We start from the raw sequence: 19,080 nt of genomic DNA, 5'->3' as shown, positions 1-19,080 counted from the left end.
ACTGATGGCCTTACGTCATCAACGAGGAGGCACCATCGAAATAAGCTCGTGAATTGATAAGCACCGTACAGTACTTAACACTTTATTATACAACAAACGAATAAATCACAGCAACCACTGAATATTTGTTTCTTTGTTCGCCCATTAGTCACAACCACCTACGATACTAATTAACTTGAAAGCGCATACTTGATAAAGATAGTTGAATTTTTGCGAGAAACAATAGACGAGGCGGCCAATTCATTATTTTCTTCGTTGTTTTCCTTTTTGTATTCAAGTTTGATTAGTTTCGCAGACTTTTCCACCTAATAAATTAGTATTATTACACGTATAATTAGGGATCATTCATAAAATACGTTACGCATTTTTCAACTCAAAAAATCTTTCGCTCATTGTCGTATGTAGTCAAGTCTTTCTCTTACTAATTAAAATAATGACATGATCATTCCCTTCAATAAAAAAGAATGATGATGCATTGTTATATCTTGATAAACATTAACGTAGAATAATTTGTCGAAATTTATTCTGGTCAGTTATTTAAAAATTTATCTTTTAATCTTGTATGTTAGGAATACTTTATTTTCAAATCCAAAACAAGTACACACATTGCTAAGCTAATCTGTAATATCTTCCCTCTTTAAATTCGGGTGCAGTTTATGGACGATCCTCAAGAAGTTTGAAGCGTAAACGTTATTAAGTAATAATCGGTAGTTCCGAGAGTTTGTACGAAAGGTGTCGCGCGTAGAGCGCCGTGTGCTTTGCGCCGCCATCTTTTTCCGTGCGTTTTGCGCCCCCAGCTTTTTCCGTGCGTTTTGCGCCGCCAGCTTTTTCCGTGCGTTTTGCGCCGCGATTATAACTATTTACACTATAAGTTTATGTGTTCTGTGTTTGTGTATTTTAAATATAAATTTTTACTTTCCTTCACACTTTCAAAAAATCATTCATCTACGTCTTGGTATGTACAAACAAATTAAATGTAATTAATAAATTTAGTTGCATTTGTGTCATATTATAGTTCTAGATGCCCATTATTCTAATTTTAATATTATCAACAAATTTACGTATTTATTAAAAAATGGAATTATTTACAACAAAGTTCGGCAATGATGCGCCATATTTTGACGGTTTGTCGTATAGAATAAATATGGAACTTTAACATGGGTACGAAATATGTTAGCATACTCACAAAATAGAAATTAGAATAGTGGGCATCTAGAACTACATTTATTAATTAAATTTCATTCTTTTCTACGTACCATGACGAAGATAAATGATTTTTATACTTTTAAACACGCCTGTTTTATCGAACAAAATTGCCAGTCCTAAGTCTGGATTAATATGTAAAGAAATGTAAACATTTATATTTAAAATATACAAACACAGAACGCATAAACTTATAGTGTATAAAGTTTTAAATAATTATTACTCTATATAGGTTTATGTATCAATTACACAGTCACGGCGCAAAGAACACGCTACGCGTTTCTCGCGGCGGAAAGAACACGACGTTTTACGCATGGACTTATACGGAATCTTTATTAAGCCATTTAAAAGTCATTAATATTTACCATTACCTCATTTTAATTGTATTAATGCATAATCGCCTGTTATATAAATCGATAAATTACACTAAATAAAGGTAGGTACACACTTGCAGCGGAACTCGATTTATAGTCGTAGCGTTACGTAACGTGACGTAAGAATTTAACTTTTTGCTATTGTTTCAAAAAATTTTCTCTATAATAATCGCTGAAATATAGCAAAAATAAAAAAGTTTTAATACAAGTATGTATCAATATTTACTTATATATAATTTTCCAAATTTTACCAAAAATTGTGGATTCTTAAGGGAAGCGGCTGGTGTCTAGTTATAGACATAACAATCGCACTTGCTTGTCATTAATTCTGTGCGTTAACTAGTTTAATTTGGTTATTTTACTTATTTTTACTTGTGGTGCGAACTGTTAGGTATTGATTTAACGGATATCGATTTAAATAATAAATGCTATAACAAATTATTTCGTGCGCATCATGCATACTTAAGTTATAAGATGACGGCATGCGCAGACTTGAACGAATTTTGAACTTTTACGTATCATATCATCTTTGTTATTCTTTATAACATGGAAACCATGGTTATGCAAACAAACGGCGCTACAAGTGAGTTCTATCCTTAAACCATATTATAATTATAAATATTAAAAAAAATCAACAACTTTTTGTTTAGTTCACTTCAACTTTGTCAGACAAAAAACGTTATACATTGTATTTTATTTCTTCATTCTTTTAGATTTAAGAACTAAAGAATGACGGTACAATAAACAAGTTAGGTACTTAACATTATTATAAAATGTTTGTTTTGCAACAAGTAACATTTACCACAGCTTTCTATTATCCTTTTACAAAAGGTGTTAGTTGATAGTGTTATTTTTTTGATTACGATTAAATAGGTTTTAAACATCCTCGTTTAATTTATTCAAGTCATTCGTGTATCAGTTTTTTATTCGCGCACCAAAACTTTACAACTAACCATCTACAAAACTGTCTTCATCCGTTTTTATTAAGTACATAGATATACTATTATTAATTTAATTGTTGCTTCTGTTCAATTATCGAGATCGTGTCTTTGCGAAATGTTCGTTTGCAGCCTTCCAGGGAATGTATGTATCAAGGAAAATAAAAAGAAAAAACACAACCGTTGCAGCATTCAGATTTTTCGCTTAATTAAATCCATAAAACACGCACTTACGTATGTAATATTTTTTTACATCGTTATTGTAATTAACTGATGGCCTTACGTCATCAACGAGGAGGCACCATCGAAATAAGCTCGTGAATTGATAAGCACCGTACAGTACTTAACACTTTATTATACAACAAACGAATAAATCACAGCAACCACTGAATATTTGTTTCTTTGTTCGCCCATTAGTCACAACCACCTACGATACTAATTAACTTGAAAGCGCATACTTGATAAAGATAGTTGAATTTTTGCGAGAAACAATAGACGAGGCGGCCAATTCATTATTTTCTTCGTTGTTTTCCTTTTTGTATTCAAGTTTGATTAGTTTCGCAGACTTTTCCACCTAATAAATTAGTATTATTATTATTATTATTTAGTAATAAAGGGTATCTAAATTTGTTAATTTAAATTTCGACACAGTCCTTTCTTTGTTATTATCGTTGCTTCTTCTTGTGGCTATTTCTTGGAGCTGCTGCTAGCCTCAATATCACATGCACAAGTGACTCTAAATTATGTGATTTTTGTCTCTTATGATACGTACTTACTGTACATGTTTTAAGATACCAAATTGCCGTCACTTTTTTAAGTCCGAATTATCTACTTTAAAGAAAAGCACCGATGCAAGTAAATCTGTCTGTTAATTTCTTTCTTCTATCGTTGTCCCCGCTCTTCATATTTATTTCTACACTTTTAATTTTTGATTTGGCTTTTTGATATAGTGTAATACAATAATCGCCTTTCTGATTATTTTAAATCGTTATAATCATGGGATTGCACGGTATTTTGGAGCATATTTTGTATTTATTCTCCTGCAATTGTCCCTAAAATAACGTTGATTTTCTAAGTGATTTTTAGATCTGTACTCTCGTATTTGCTTCTAAGTAAGTTTTGACTGCAGTAGAATTTATATTTTTGCTATTCGCTACTCATTATCTTTTTTAATGAAGATTTAGAAAAATAGGACATCTCATTTTTAATCAACTCAGAATTTTATCTTTTAATCTCTTCTGTGTCTCATTTCCATTTATGTGATAAATAATATTTCCGAAAGAGCGCATTTTCACTTAAGTAACTGATATCTTGACGATTTTCTCCAAGTGTTGGTAATTTTTGTTTCTACGATTTCCTGAACACTTTGGAAATTAATTGTTGTTAATAGTAATAGTAACGTGGACCATGAGTTTGCTCGCTTAATCTATCCGATTGAGATCTATTGTCAATTGTCGGTAATTGGTCGTGAGTGGGTAAGTGCTACTACATTTTGTGATTATGTTGGCCATATTTTGTTATATACTGCAGTATTCATCGCGAATTTTCGCGCTGACGCATCGGTCGTAGCGGTTTCTTAAATATCTCCTCCAGTGGTGTTGCTAGAGGGCCTTTTTTGACGCGATGCCATCGTCCGCGACTGAGCAGGCCCTCCAGGCGATACTTTAGTCAAATGTTTTCGTCTGTTGTTGCGTTACTTCGTCGCGTCGGGTACTCTCTTAATTCGTAGTTGTTGTTTCCGTTCGGCGGATTCTTGCTGGGTGCTGGAGGTGACGATAACAACGTCGATACTTCCGTCTTGGTCTGTAGAAGAGATTCTCGTTCGCTATCGCTCGCGCACAGATGAGCCGGTAATGTTCCGTTCAGGTTGTTCGGTAGCTCGAGTTCGGCGCGAAGCAGGCGGATTTTCTGTATCATCTCGCGGATCTCGTAGCGCAAGATACCGAGGAAGCACAGCTTGAGGAAGGCCATCACGCAGTAGCCGAGGATCGCAAGCACCGAAGCCGTGTCGTGAAGATAGTCTAACAGCCGTTCATCACATCCTAAAAATAATAAATAACACAATTATAATCGTAGAATATCTATGAATGTTAATTTTTGATGTGTAATAATTTTAGCGCTGTATGAAGGACTACGGAGTAATTTCGGTAAATGTCTTTGGGGGTGGGGGTGGGTGGGGTCGAAAGAGGACCATTGTACCATAAAAAGTTCGTGGCGGTCTCACCCCCATAAAGATATTTAAATAATGTTTTATATAACTTTGTCAATATTTTTATGTATTTTTCATTAGTTTTACCTTTGAATATTGTTTAAGAATGACTATATACATATTTACATATTACATGCCTAGAAATGTATAAAAATTGGCATATTTGGTAAGTTTGAACCCCCATAACTTTTTATGGGGGTGAGACCGCCTTGAACTTTTTATGGTACAGTGGCGGGGGAGACCTCCTCTTTCGATTCCCCCAACCCCATCTCCTTCGGGACCTTTACCGTAATTCCGTGAATGTGACGGAAACGTAAAAAGACGGAGAGAAAGGGAGAAAAACCAAAGACACAGCTGTTAACCGTTCGTTCTGGTAACTCTGATCTTGAACACCACAACGCATTGCTAGGCAGGTTACGTTACGAGTTTATTATTTTGCTCGTTATTGTAAGACTCCTGTGCAACCAACTTAGAGATAAAATGAGTCGTCGATATCAAAAGTTGGGCTGAGGCACAAGTTAATCTTTTAACTGAACATTTTAATAGTCCGATAGTTTCAGAATATTGCATTGTGATAGTAGATAGCCGTAATAATGATTGCAAGAAAAACCTCTTTTTTCCGTTTTCATTACTAATATCGTTTAATGATGTCGGATAAATTGTACAAAACTCTAGTCTTTAAAACCTTAACTCGATTGCCTTTACGACAGCCACTTCACGCATCTTTTTCCCTTTTTCTGCAATCTACGTTAGAATGTTATATAATCTGAATAGATTGTTTAATAGAGTTTCCGGCAGTCTTTAAAATATTTTATTTATTCGATAGTTGCTTCAAGGTATTGTTTCGCTAACTTTTATCGTGCTAGTTGTCTCGTAACTTATTAGAGGCACTTGTGTATGTTGTAAAGTTTAGCTATCTATTGTTAGAGTGTGAAGTTCGAACAGAACGTCCTGACAGAACAACGTATCCTTGTGGAGCAACAAGCTCGGTATTAATTACTTCCTGCAGCGAGTGAATGATTTCTTTGGAAACAACCAATGACGCTTTACCGAGCTTCGCCAATTTCTCATTGTCTAGTTAGGAGGTGGTGCATCTAGCTGTTCATGATTAAATAACCTAATTACTTACTATTACGTTGCTACAAACTGTACATTTCATAAGACATAATTGATTCATTCAATAAAACAATTGTTAAATGTTTAAGGTGAAATTTGTTTCCAAAAGTAAGTATTTTGGAATAACTATACCTACATTTGGTAGAAATGCTGTAATATTATGCTTTCTTTCCCACATTTTATCTAGAAGAAAATTCTGTTCCCGAAAGATAGAAAAATTAGTTTTATGTAGTCGTCGAATATTGCTGTAAGAAAATAAATAAAAGTAAAACAGAAATACTGGTATGCAAGGAAAGAAAAAGTAGGGAAAGAGCGAATATAAAGATAGGAGACGAAAAAATAGAAGAAGTGGCTGATTTTAGGTATCTAGGAATTCAGATAAGTCACGACGGAAGGAGTAGTAGGAATATAAAGCAGAGGATAGCGTAGGGTCGAGTCGCCTTCAATAAAAGTCACTTCAGTGCTCGCGAATGGTTAATTTAGAAATTCGAAAAAGGTTAAAGGTGTATGTTTGGAGCGCGACACTGTACTGGTGTGAAACATGGACGGTAGACGCTGCGGAAAAGAAAAGTTTAGAAAGCGTTCGAAATGTGGTGTTACAGGTGAATGATGAAGATACCGTGGATAGAGAAGATTAGAAATGAAGAGGTGTTAGAAAGAATAGGAGAACAGAGGACTGTATGAAAATCAACATGAAATAGACGAGATAGGCTGGTAGGACACCTTCTTAGGCATAAAGGTCTAATCAGAGATATATTACAGGTAGAAACGGGAGTTAGGAGGGGTAGAGGTAGACCTAGATTAGAATACTGTTCACAAATAGTTAATTATGTGGGTTATTCTAGTTTTAGGGAAATGCGAAGATTAGGTCAGGATAGGAAGGAGTGAAGGTGCGTGTCCAACCCGTTTTAGGACTTACGACCTTATGACGATGATGAGTCGTCTATTCAGGACATCAACGCGAGCGAAGCTGAGGGCAAAGCCTAGCATAAAATTTTGTACATACATTGTCAGGCGAATAGAAAAGAAAAATACGACTCTGTATTCGTTAAACTTTTTTAAAAAGATGAAGTTTAATCCGCTGGAAGAATCAGTTTTAAAATTGAATCAAATCCTGCCGCTTCCAGATAATGCGGACCTATCTCCGTAACGTTTAATGGTTTCAACTTTTTCTCTGTACGTATGTATACATACATATATGTCGGAAATAGCGAAACGGAGAAGCTTGAAACTTGAAACCGTTAGCTAAAATATTGTTTTTCACAGAACTGAGCACTGCTTACATTTTTAACTTATCTAAATATGTATATGTATTTATATATTTAAGCGTGTGCTGTATGTAATTGCTGTAATCAACCATTAATCGAAATTTTTACTTAGAACACGTTAGAAAAAAAAAAGAAAAATTATGCTGTCCATTTGGGCAAAACAAATACTCACAAAGTGGAATATTATTTTTTTTTTAATTAATCTTTACCTACAAATGTAATATACGTCATAGATATATATATACAAGGCACCTGAACAAATATATTCAGAAGGAAACAAAAAAGTACCGATACACTTCCGTCTATCCTAAGTAATTTTTGATGGTTTCCGAAAATTTGATCTTTTTTTTCGTTTTTATCTACTTACATCCGTGTTTTGTGATTATTGGTTGTTAGTGCAAGTAATCGCGACAGATGCTTGAATCCTTTTTCAGATTGTTTATCTTGACGTGAGGTACATTTCTAAGTAGATTGGGAATGATAAAAATCCTGAATCTGTCAAAAAAACGCTGAACATATAAAGATCGTTTGTACTTTCCTGAAACTCTCTGACATTATTTCTTGGGACACCCTTTATACCAAAATGAGGAAAGGCATACGGAAGGAAGGGTAGGCTCGCTGACATCTGACAAAATTGAAAACGTTTTTGGGGAAATTTTTGTCTGCGTCAACATGATTTGCGTTGAAGTAGACAAAAGGATACGAACAAGATTTTCTCTGAAGTATTCAGTAGACGTGTGACAATTTAAAAGGGTTTTATGCATAAACAAAGTCGGGAACAGAAGTTAGTTATAGAGTATGTATATTGCGCAGGAATAAACAGATGTGAATCATCATACTATCTTATTTCTTTTGTTTCTTGAATTTGATGAATTAAAATGATTGCATAATTGAACACTTGGTTGAGGCTCATATTCTTAAAGCAAATTATTGCTTTGTATGGATAAATGAGAGTTCTCTTCTCGCACTGTCGATAGAGTTGCTTAATTTCAAAAATAGGAGTCTTCTTAGTAGTAGAGTCATGCAAATAAAGACCCAACTTTTTGAAGTTTAGTCTACTACTAAGTTGAGTCGGCACTCAAGGAGCGAGTATATTCTCAAAATATGTTGAATGCTTAGTGTAGTTTCATATTTTTAATGCAGCCATATCTTTTGAAATGTGAGTCCAATTTCAAACACGTGAGTGTCTACTCTTGTTTCTTGACAATCCATTCACTCCTTGAATCATCGATTTAGATTATTGTATTGTATGTATAAATAGGAGTATGCGTCTGCAGCCCTTTAGATGAATGCCTGCTTTCAAAAATTTCTTAGTAGCAGACTCGATCATATAATGACCCAATTTTTGAAAAGTGTAGTCTGCTACTGAGTTGAGTTCGCACTCAAGGAGCGAGTAGATTCCCAAAAAAGTTCGAGTGCTTGGTATAGTTTTAATGTACTAATTTTATTTGAAATCCATAAAAATGTGACTGGATTCTCGAATGTGTGAGTGTCTTCTCTCGTTCCTTGACGATCCACTCACTCCTTGAATCATCGATTCAGATTATTGTATTGTATGTATAAATGCCTGCTTTCAAAAATAGGAGTTTTCTTAGTAGCAGACTCGATCATATAATGACCCAATTTTTGAAAAGTGTAGTCTGCTACTGAGTTGAGTTCGCACTCAAGGAGCGAGTAGATTCCCAAAAAAATTCGAGTGCTTAGTATAGTTTTAATGTACTAATTTTATTTGAAATCCATAAAAATGTGACTGGATTCTCGAATGTGTGAGTGTCTTCTCTCGTTCCTTGACGATCCACTCACTCCTTGAGTCATCGATTCAGATTATTGTATTGTATGTATAAATGGGAGTATACATCTGCATTTTTTATATGAATGCCTACTTTTAAAAATAGGAGTCTTCTTAGTAGCAGACTCGCTGATATAAAGACCCCATTTTTATGAAGTGTAGTGTGGTACTAAGTTGAGTCCGCACTCAAGGAGCGAGTAGATTCCCAAAAAAGTTGAGTTCTTAGTATAGTTTAATGCAGTAATTTCATTTGAAATGCATAAAAATGTGAGTCCAATCTCAAACATGTGAGTGTCTACCCTCGTTTCTTGACAATCCACTCACTCCTTGAGTCATCGATTCAGATTATTGTATTATATAACTAAATGATACTATCTGATTGTAATACTTTTGATGAAAATATCTACATTCATAATTAGCAGTTTTCTTAGAAGATTTGCCCATAGACAACACCCACTAAGTTGACGTGGGACTCAAGGAGCGAGTAGACCTTCACGAAAAGAAATCCGTTCGCATGGAGTTTACCACTTTTAAATATGAGACTATACTATAACCACGCAACATTATGCATATTGTTAACCACATAACAATTATTTTTATTACCTGCTGAATGTGCTCTTATACATTTCGATGCGTTGACGGCGTGTTCTGCGCAGCAACTAGCCGGTAGAGTGTCCCACGGTCCCCTGCTTCTTGTGTTGTTAATGAAATCTACCCCCGTGGTTGTTACGAAACCGGCGGTAGTCGATATCGTCGATGATGTTGACGGTACCCCACAACATTGCGTATCGCCTTGAAGACGATCCCAGAGGCGCGCAAAACTCGTATCGACTTCGTAATCGCGCCATAGTCGTGCTCTTAGCGCGGGCCGAAGATCCAAGCAAATCCGTTCGAATCGAAAGGCCCAGAAAGCTCCCAACACCACGTCTCCGAAAAGAAGGACGAGAAGCAGGAGCCAGTAGGCGTTGAGGAGACGTTCGGAAAGACGCAGGGCTCCCATGCAACCTAAGACTTGTAGGGCGCCTCCTTGAGTGGCCAGCGCGAGGCATGCGTACAAAAAGGAAGGCTGAAAAGAAAAACGAGTTATAATTCTCTTTTTACAATCAGTTTTGGATTAACAAACAGACAAATAAAAAAAATATTTGAGGTTTTTAATATGATTAATAGCGTATTAGAAAGGTATCGGAATAGTATCATAACTGCCCAGAAGTGCTTTTTTAATAGATAGACATATAATTTCTTCCTGGCTGTTCTCTGGTGATTTTGATCATGCTCTTCAAGTCGTGATATATTTTTCACATGGGGTTGCATATTTTTGATCTCAGAACTGAAAGGGCGGAAAAACTACACCGGTTATAATTTGACTAACCCCATTTTGACTTTTGAAGATCACTAATCTGAGGCTAAACTCACTATTTGTGTAGATAATTTAACTGAAAGAACATTCATAACATATAGATGCTGCAAAATTGCAGAACCGTCAGAGAAGTGGTGGCATATTTTTACAACATAATTACTTACTACAAATTATTAATAAATTAAATATATGTAGAACACCTGATTTATTTTATCATGAGCTATCGCTGCGACTACACGAGATAAAAATGTTCAGTCTCTCAGAGTCTCTGAAAGCGGGACTCGAGTCTCCTCCACTCTTCGAGTCTCTCTGGTGTCGCTGAGACAGACTGTCGAGAGACTGTCAAAGGAACGGTTTAGCATCTCTGAACGAGACTCGAGTCGCTCATAGAGAGATCCTCATTTCGTATCCAGTCTCTGAACGAGAGACTCGAATCTCTCAATAAGTGGTGTCTCAATAGACATGGTTAAAATTTTCAAAAGTTCAACATATTTCAGAGATCCCAGTCTTTCTACGAGAGACTCGAGTCTCTCAATTTTTCAGTTTTATTCATTCTTTCTGTGAGAGACTCGAATCTCTGAATTAACAATTTTATCGTTCGAGCCTCTCATACAGAGACTGTGAGAGATCCATAAAAACACCTAAACATTAACTGAGAGACTGTGAAAGACTGTGAGAGACGCTCTCAGAGACGCTGAAAGACTGCAAGACTCTGAGAGACTGGAGAGAGACTGAACATTTTTGTCTAGGGTAGGTCTTGAAGTAAGTAAGTTCCTTTGGTGTTCCTCGAAGTTTCAAGCTTTTATCTGAGAATTGAACAGTGGCTGACAAGCTTTCTATAAAGCACAAAGGGTTTGTAGTAAATGTACCTTCATTTGTATATGCTTGTAAAATGGGCTCCGATAATCTAGTAATCCCGTAGGTTTGATTAGCTGGTAATCGGATAACGCTTCGTCGAAATAATAGCGTTAACTTGAATTATGACGTCCCTACTCTCTATTAAATAGTCGCGCAGAGCTCTATCCGAAAACAACTTATTTACTTTGTTACCGAATTCCATGATGCAGTGTAATATAATAAGCGACACAGGGGCTTTTGCCCCTTGTTTGAACACTCTGCATCGTGTAGCAGAACATTAGGTAATTAAGAACGGAAAAACGTTGGCGACGAAATTAGGATCGAATGTTTATTAAATGCGTAGGTAACACTAATAAATCCCTCTTCGTTTGGAAGACTTTGTTTCGTTCGTTCAATATAAACGTAGCCAATCCCAAAAGTAGCAGTAGTGTCGGTTGTGGGTTAAGGAAATGAGTTTTCTGAAATTGATTTCAGTTTCAGGTATTGTTTCTAAATTTATACCAAATTTTTTCGATATTATCCTTAAACCTACCGATTATAAAATCTATACACTCCTACACACTTAGGAGATAACAAATTTTTTTATATTGTGGAAAATTAATTTTTGTGTTTTTATGCTTAATTCAAATAAAGAACAGAATGTAATTCGTTTATTTAGATTAATCGATTATCTTTCCACTAATCTCTAATGTTTCGATTAAACGATTATTTTTGATGTTAAGACTATCGTAGGTCTATTTATGAAGAAACATATTGAATATTTAAATAAAACACAAAAATGTTTCAACAATAATACATATAATAAAAAAAAAGCAACTCGACAATTGTTTCGACCTATTCGATCATTTTCAAGAATATAGAAATGTAACTTTGTAATTATTTTTGGATTATTCAGTTATTTCCTGATAATCGATTATTTTTTCAATCAATGGATTGCTCTGATTAATAATCAATTATTTTCTTACAATCGATAATAATCGATTGTGAAAGTTAAATTTTATTAATCGCCTAGCCCCAGCTGGTTGTATAAGGCCTGATTGCCACCATAGAGTCGCTCTCGATCCAGTATAATATTTTTACAAGAGAAACAATATGAACCTATTTACACTGATGTTATCTCATCGATTTTGGTCCCATCACGCACCAGTACCGATACATTTCAAGAGTATAGAAATTTTATTGAAGCGGGATCGGATTTGACTGCTTCACTCCGTAATCATCTGTCAGTTGTATTTCGAAATCTAACGAGTACGAGTGAATTTGTTATTTGAATGTGAAATTACCTAAAAAAATGACATATTATTAATATATAATTAATATAGCCCTTTTTCTTTTTTCTTCGTTTTTGAACTTTTCGTAATTTTCGTCCAAAGTAGTAGCTACTACAGCTAATTCTTCTGTGGAAAATTTGAATATGAATACGATGAGATTAGGCTGGATCCACACTATAAGGTTGATCACGGTTCATTTGCGGTCAGATCTCGGTCTGGTAAAATATTATTAAATCATATTATCCTAACCGTCAAGTTCCGATCAAATCCCATTCCAGTCGCGATAAGTTTGAAGAAATTTTGTTTTTGAGAGATCGAACTTGTTACGACATGTTCTCGTTGAAGCGTGAATCGTTGAAATATCATTAATGTACATTTGAATGATTTTATTAAATTCCTATTGAGTAAACTTGGATGCACCCACATTCTTTTCCTTGTTTCATGTTTTCTTCTTGAAAGATAATATTATCTTCTTCATCAAGAATAAAAGATACCAGCTAATTCTTCAATCGAAAAGTTCAATGACATTTTTCAGTCGCGAATATTATAAGATATTAAATACTTTACGGTTTATTTTATTATTAATTATGAGCCAAATACATTTGACTTCGATTATTGACGGTTCAAGACTGAATCGTGAACTGAGTCAGATTGTCTAATGTGAAGATGATTAGATTTTGCCGGACCGAGATCGGGCCGCGAACGAACCGCGATCGACCTTATAGTGCGGGTCCAGCCTTATATTGGATCGAGAGGGAACCGAGAGCGGTTTCGTAGTGTGGATCGATCCTAATCGATACTATTTTAAAATAAAAGATAGTTTTAGGAATTTTATTTCCGATAAAAAAAACTTGTTTCAATAGGCATGTTAGCTTTGGTAATCAAATTTGTCTGATAGTAATAAATCATCTTCAATTATGTTGATTTTCTTACAAGCTCGGACATCTGCGTTAGAGGATGTTTAGAGAGTAATCTAATTAATTTCGTGTTTACTAAAAAAAAATGCGCTACCGTTTGCGAGATGCTTTTACTTAATTATCCCGTTGCACATTTTAAAGGTTACGGTAATTAGTGTAGGGACTAGTCGTAATTCTTGGAAACTGACGTTATCGGAAACACGGAACATGACGAGATTGCAGTGAATTACGGCAAAGCGTACTTTACTATCCTTCCGTCTCGTCTACGTCAATAAAGTTTCTCTATTCAACGTTAAAATACGAAATACAGCGTCGCGTCGCTTAAGATGAGAATCCACCAGTTGTACAATTTTTATTTTTTAGTTATTTCTGTCAATTTGTAGTTTGATGTTAATGCATTCTGGTGCATTTTATTTTACCTTTATATAGTGAAATTCGTTTATTATGACTCCGCCTAGATTGACCAACCGCTTAATATGAAGTAATTGCAGGGTTAAGTTTGGTTTTCATATTAAATTCTCTATAGGAAAGTTTGGATATAATCACTCCGTTTAAAATGACATATCGTTTATTATGACTGATTCTCAAGAAATCATATCCGGCTATAGTGACGTAAATGATTAAAAATAACATTTTCGCACATTTTTCTGACNTCGTTCTTTGTCTTTTTCTGTTAATAAATATATACAATTTGTAGCTTTTCTCTCTATTAATCTAAATAACTAACCAAAATAGAAAGTCGTTTATTTTTGGATATAATGACTCCGTTGAAAATGACATATAGTTTATTATCACCGATTCTAAAGAAATCATATCCGGCTGTAATGACCCAAATGATTAATAATACATTTTTGCTCATTGTTCTGTCCCTTCTTATGTATATTGATATTACAATTCATCGTTCTTTTTCCTTTTCTGTTAATAAATATATACAATTTGTAGTTTTTCTCTCTATTTAACTAAATAATTAACCAAAATAGAAAGTTGTTTATTTTCTAAGCTTATGCTTTGTATGACGCCCGCTTAGTATGATGTGTTTGTTATTTCCCTTCGATGTCATTATAAGCGGATTTTATTTTATTCTATACTTAGTTTTCATGCTTTTGTTATTTGAGACAATAATGAGAGTGTAAGGCAGAAATTCTTTCTGGGACCTACCTACAAATCTTTTTCTCTGTGGCGATATTTATTTTATAACTGATAATACCTATAGTTGGACCAGACTGTGAAATTTCAAGTTTCTGAGTTGCGTGGTTCGACTGACAGATGAATAGGCAGACAAAAAAGAAATTTCTCTTAAATATCAGATGATTACAGAATACGATTCGTAAACGTAGAGAAAAAAATTCTTAGGACCTTGATAGTACATATATAATGTACCTATTTCTGTCGCCATTGTGATTCCTGCATAATTCATTTGACATTTAATATGTGTCCACGTCCTTGTTATAACTTGATTCCGAAAGTAAATATTGCTTCGTCATTTTAGAAATAGCGGTCCTTCTTCTCTGTGCTATTATGTAAAATGCCCAATCCATTTGGATTCACATACACAAGTGTACGATGCTTATTCTGACGTTGACGTAAGTGTAACGTATTACAAGGATGCTTTACGTCACACAGTTTTGGGTCCGAGTCGAGTCTCGAACGAGGCACGAATACAAATTGTTTTTCTATATTCATTGCTTTTTGACATACCCCATTTCAAGCGCTGTTTATTCCTCTATCAAGCCCAAATGTTGTAATTGTTGGAATTACATTGTTTGTGGCATGAATGTAAAACTTGGCCTAGGTTCGGTAGTACACATTCGGTATGTACATGTATCGGATCCGAAACGGAATAGTGTAAGCCATACTTTAGCAGCGCGACTGACGCGAAGCGGTACGACGCGGTTCGGTTTTTTTTATTTACGGCTCTGATTTGCTCGTATACGCGATGACGAGAGAAAATTGTAGATATTGCTTTCGCAGCATGTGTTCGTTTCTGATTGTTCACGGTATTCGTCGTCGATGATCTTTCAGCCGAAAAATTACGTTTTAGTTCCCGAGGATATCGGGGATTATGAGGTGTGGATTTGTCGAACGTCTATCTGACCCTGCAAGCTCTCGATTTTCCAATCAGAAATATAATTAAGTTATGTACCACATGACGGTTGTAAAATCTAAATGCAATTTTCATTCCAGCAAGAAGTACCTACGTACATTGAATATTTTTTAATAATTTATAAACTTACAAGATTGGCCCATCAAGTTCCATTGTCTCCGAAAAGTATTCTAAAAAGTTTATGCGTTTTAATAATGGATAATATAAGGAAATTAACATTAAAAAGCTTTTAAATATTTCTGTTAATTGGAATCTAAAACTAAAATAAAGTTGAAGAAGGACTTTACTTAACAATTTATTTCATGCAATATGTATAATATTTAAACGCACAACTGTAGCCATTTCGTTGGAAATCTTGTAAAAATATTATAAAATATTAAAAATTCTCGTTTTTTGGAGTTATATTATTATTAATATAAGATTGCATGTGCGTCATCGACATTAGTTTGTACGAATCAATTCGATCGATACTGACAGATGTTTCCTTTTGTTTGTTAAATACGATACAAGCCACGCACGAGAATTGTGGAGTTTTTTTACTTATGAAAAATTGTGGAGTTAAATAACGTGAACGTAAGTCATGACCAGTATGATATGCTTGTAATACGTATACGTTTTAGCCTTTTGTAATACCAGGCAGCATGAATGAGGATACGTGCCGTATGTCGATGAATAATTGGCCCACACATAGTCCTTATAAAAATGCGATAATAGGTATGAATTTTTTGTAAATGTCGCAGTTGGAAAATAAGAAAGACAACAGTTTCTTCTATTTATCGATGCTAATGTATAAAATAAAGTATTTAGGGACTCTAGATAGTTGATTTTGTTTCCATTACATTTGCGATAGTGTTTTAAATTAGTTTATTTTCATTCTGGTCACACAATCAAATTAATCTCTTTTTACACAATGTTCTTTAATTTATGTGCAGTGTGTTAAATATGCTTGAGGGCTCAGTTAGGGGTAATTTATTTTCCGTTTTCGTTACTGTTGTACATCGTCCTTTTCGGAGCCGCTCCTGGGCATGTAAAAGGGATGAAATATGTTGTACATAGATATATCATGAAACATGTGATAAATGTACATTTCAGTTGCAGAACGGAAGAGACTGCGGCATTATTACTACGTGCTCTTTCCTGTGCTTTAAATCCACACGGTCACATTAAATTACTAATTGGAAATAGGGAAAAAACTCATTTTCCTGAAATCGACTACAATCACCTAGTTATTCGTTTGAGGGGTCGATATTCGGATTTGGAATTTTTTCGTTAGAGCTATCTGGATTATTTAATTACCAAACGTATCTCTCAACAGAACGAAATAGTTGAAAATTTTCAATATCTAGGAAATCAGATAAGTAACCCCAGATAAAACAAAAATTTGTGCAGGGTCGGGTAGCTTTTAACAAAAAAATCGCTTCAGTTAATTCGGATATTCGAAAAAATTTTGAGAAAGGTATTAGAAAAAGTAGGAAAACAAGGGGCGCTATGAATTAATAAGCAAAAAAAGAGATAGAATGGTAGGACATTATCTGGGGCATGAAGGTCTACAACTACAGACATTTTAGAAGTAAAAACAGGAGTAAAGAGGAGCGGAGGAAGGCCTAGACTGAATTATATAATATTTCTTCTGCGCTTGCACGACCGAGGGCTCGAAGCAAGAAACAGTCTTTATTTTCAAACGCATTTTTGAAGTATTGAATGAAACATCTTGTAACTTTTTAACAGGATTGTAAAACAACGATTAGCAAAAAAATACTGCTTTGAAAAACCACTCTAAAGTCACTTTGGGTCACTCATCAGCAGTTTTTTACATTTTCACGATTTCCCGAATTTAGTCACAATTTACGTCTCGAAACAAGTTATTACGACAATTACAATTTCTCTTACTGAATGTATAAAAAAACTTTATTTTTATATACGCTATCTATAAAATTATTACTTAAAACTTACTTTATAGATTACTGTAATTACACCGTTACACACGCAACTGATTTTTATATTTGACTTATTTCTTTGTTTGCTACAAATTATTTGCTGTATTGATTTCTGCTAAGATTTATTTAGTTGTTTTTCCCTTTTGCGCACATGAAATTTCCTCAGTCTATTTCGGAATTTGATCAGAAATAGTTTCGTGAAAAATTGGTTTGTTTGTTGTCTGTTTTCGATAGAACCACTTCGTTAATAAATCTATAACTTAATTTACTTTTGGAGAGTAAAGAGTTCATATGTTGAGAGAACGTTACGATTTTTGTTAATTGAATTAGTTGAATTTTCAATGATGTTTGTTTCTCTTTTTCTAATATTTATTTTTTTAAAGTTATATACAATTTTGGGCAAAACTAAAACTTTTTTTTTTTTGAATTATTGCTTTAAAAACTAAAATGATCTATTAAAACAATACAAAAAAGCGATTTTTGTTTCTTAAAAATATAAAATTGCATTTTTTCTTAATTTTTAATTAAATATGTACGTATTCATAAAACGAATTTTACAAAATCTGACAAAAAAGTGAAGATAAAAAAGAATACGAAGTTCTTTAATGGTGAAGAAGTTTTGCGATAATACTATTTTTAGTAAATGTCATAAAATTGAAATTGTTTTGTTGTTTGACTACGAAACCTTTAAAATCTAATTTGTAACGAAAAAATTATGGCAAATATTTCGATAAAAGTTTAAATTTTATTGATTCCTTCTATCTTTCGTATTAATATGAATTCGTAAAGGTACGAAAAATACAATTATTAGGGAACGTAATAACATCCTGGTAATTAATTATAGAGCTTGCCGTTGCAGCTATGAGCTTGTATAGTATTGAGTGGGTAGATAGCGGTCTTCATTTGTTTGTTTATTTTGGTCGTCGTGGTATTACTGACGAATCTGTTCGTTCTCATGGCAACCGAAAGGGATGAAGCGAACGGTTGCATTTGACGTTAACAAACGGAAACAGTGTGTGAAAAAGGACACGTTGCGAGAATGCTGCAATCGGCTTGGAAATGACAGCAACAGATTCACCTAGAATTTGATTTGGTCCTTATATTTATTATGACGTCTTTATCATGCACAGACATTTACAATATTTTCAAGTACGATCTGGTACAGACAGGCTCTAAACTCCGAATAAGTCCTTTTGTAGAATAAGGTTTAATAAATCGTCCCGCTGTGTCGTTTATAATATGCTTTTTGTAAAAAAAATCGTTGCAAGAAAGTCATTTGAAGTGAAATGGTAATATATTTTGTCTTAATCAGCTTGTTCATTGACAACAGTAAAAATACTTAATGCAGAACGAAGTTAAAATTTAAATAATCTTGTTTTAAAAAAGGAACATTTAGCAGGAAGCCTTATGGTGATTCATCATTTACCATTTTTAGTAATTAATTTTCAGGGTAAAATAGCATTCTTCGATAATTTGAAAAATTAACTTTTTAACTTCATTTTTATATACAAAAAAAGAAAAATACATAAGTCAAAGTTAAATATCAACACACAGTTTTATTCCAGGTTGTAGCTCAACAGCTTGGATATACCTAGTGAATAAGCACCCCAATTTTGAAAATATGAAGTTTGAATTAACTACCGTATTTTATTAAATTCTTTTTCAATTGCGTGACCCGAATTCACCCTATAGAAAGATTAGGTCGATGCATAGTGATTAAATTATTATACTAATCAAAT

At 34.1% G+C, this 19,080-nt stretch overlaps 2 protein-coding genes across 3 annotated transcripts in view; one reads left to right on the top strand and one right to left on the bottom strand.

Moving 5' to 3' along the window:
- The window catches only part of LOC108733740 (pseudouridine-5'-phosphate glycosidase), a 213,030-nt gene that overhangs the window by 13,724 nt on the left and 180,226 nt on the right, over positions 1-19,080 (top strand). The window lies entirely within an intron of this gene.
- LOC108733741 (CD63 antigen-like) overlaps positions 346-19,080 on the bottom strand; it is a 200,624-nt gene continuing 181,889 nt past the window's right edge. For both annotated transcript variants that reach the window (XM_018465034.2, XM_025974130.1), the window contains exons 3-4: positions 9,501-9,963; positions 346-4,557 (exon numbers count right to left, since the gene is read on the bottom strand). In XM_018465034.2, coding sequence (XP_018320536.1) covers positions 4,184-4,557; positions 9,501-9,963 — 837 coding nt within the window. In that variant the 3' untranslated portion in view covers positions 346-4,183. The remainder of the gene's footprint in view (positions 4,558-9,500; positions 9,964-19,080) is intronic.

Source organism: Agrilus planipennis, unplaced genomic scaffold (genome assembly GCF_000699045.2).
Source record: "Agrilus planipennis isolate EAB-ADULT unplaced genomic scaffold, Apla_2.0 scaffold78, whole genome shotgun sequence".
NCBI lineage: Eukaryota > Metazoa > Arthropoda > Insecta > Coleoptera > Buprestidae > Agrilus > Agrilus planipennis.
This window is presented reverse-complemented; position numbering and strand designations above follow the sequence as displayed.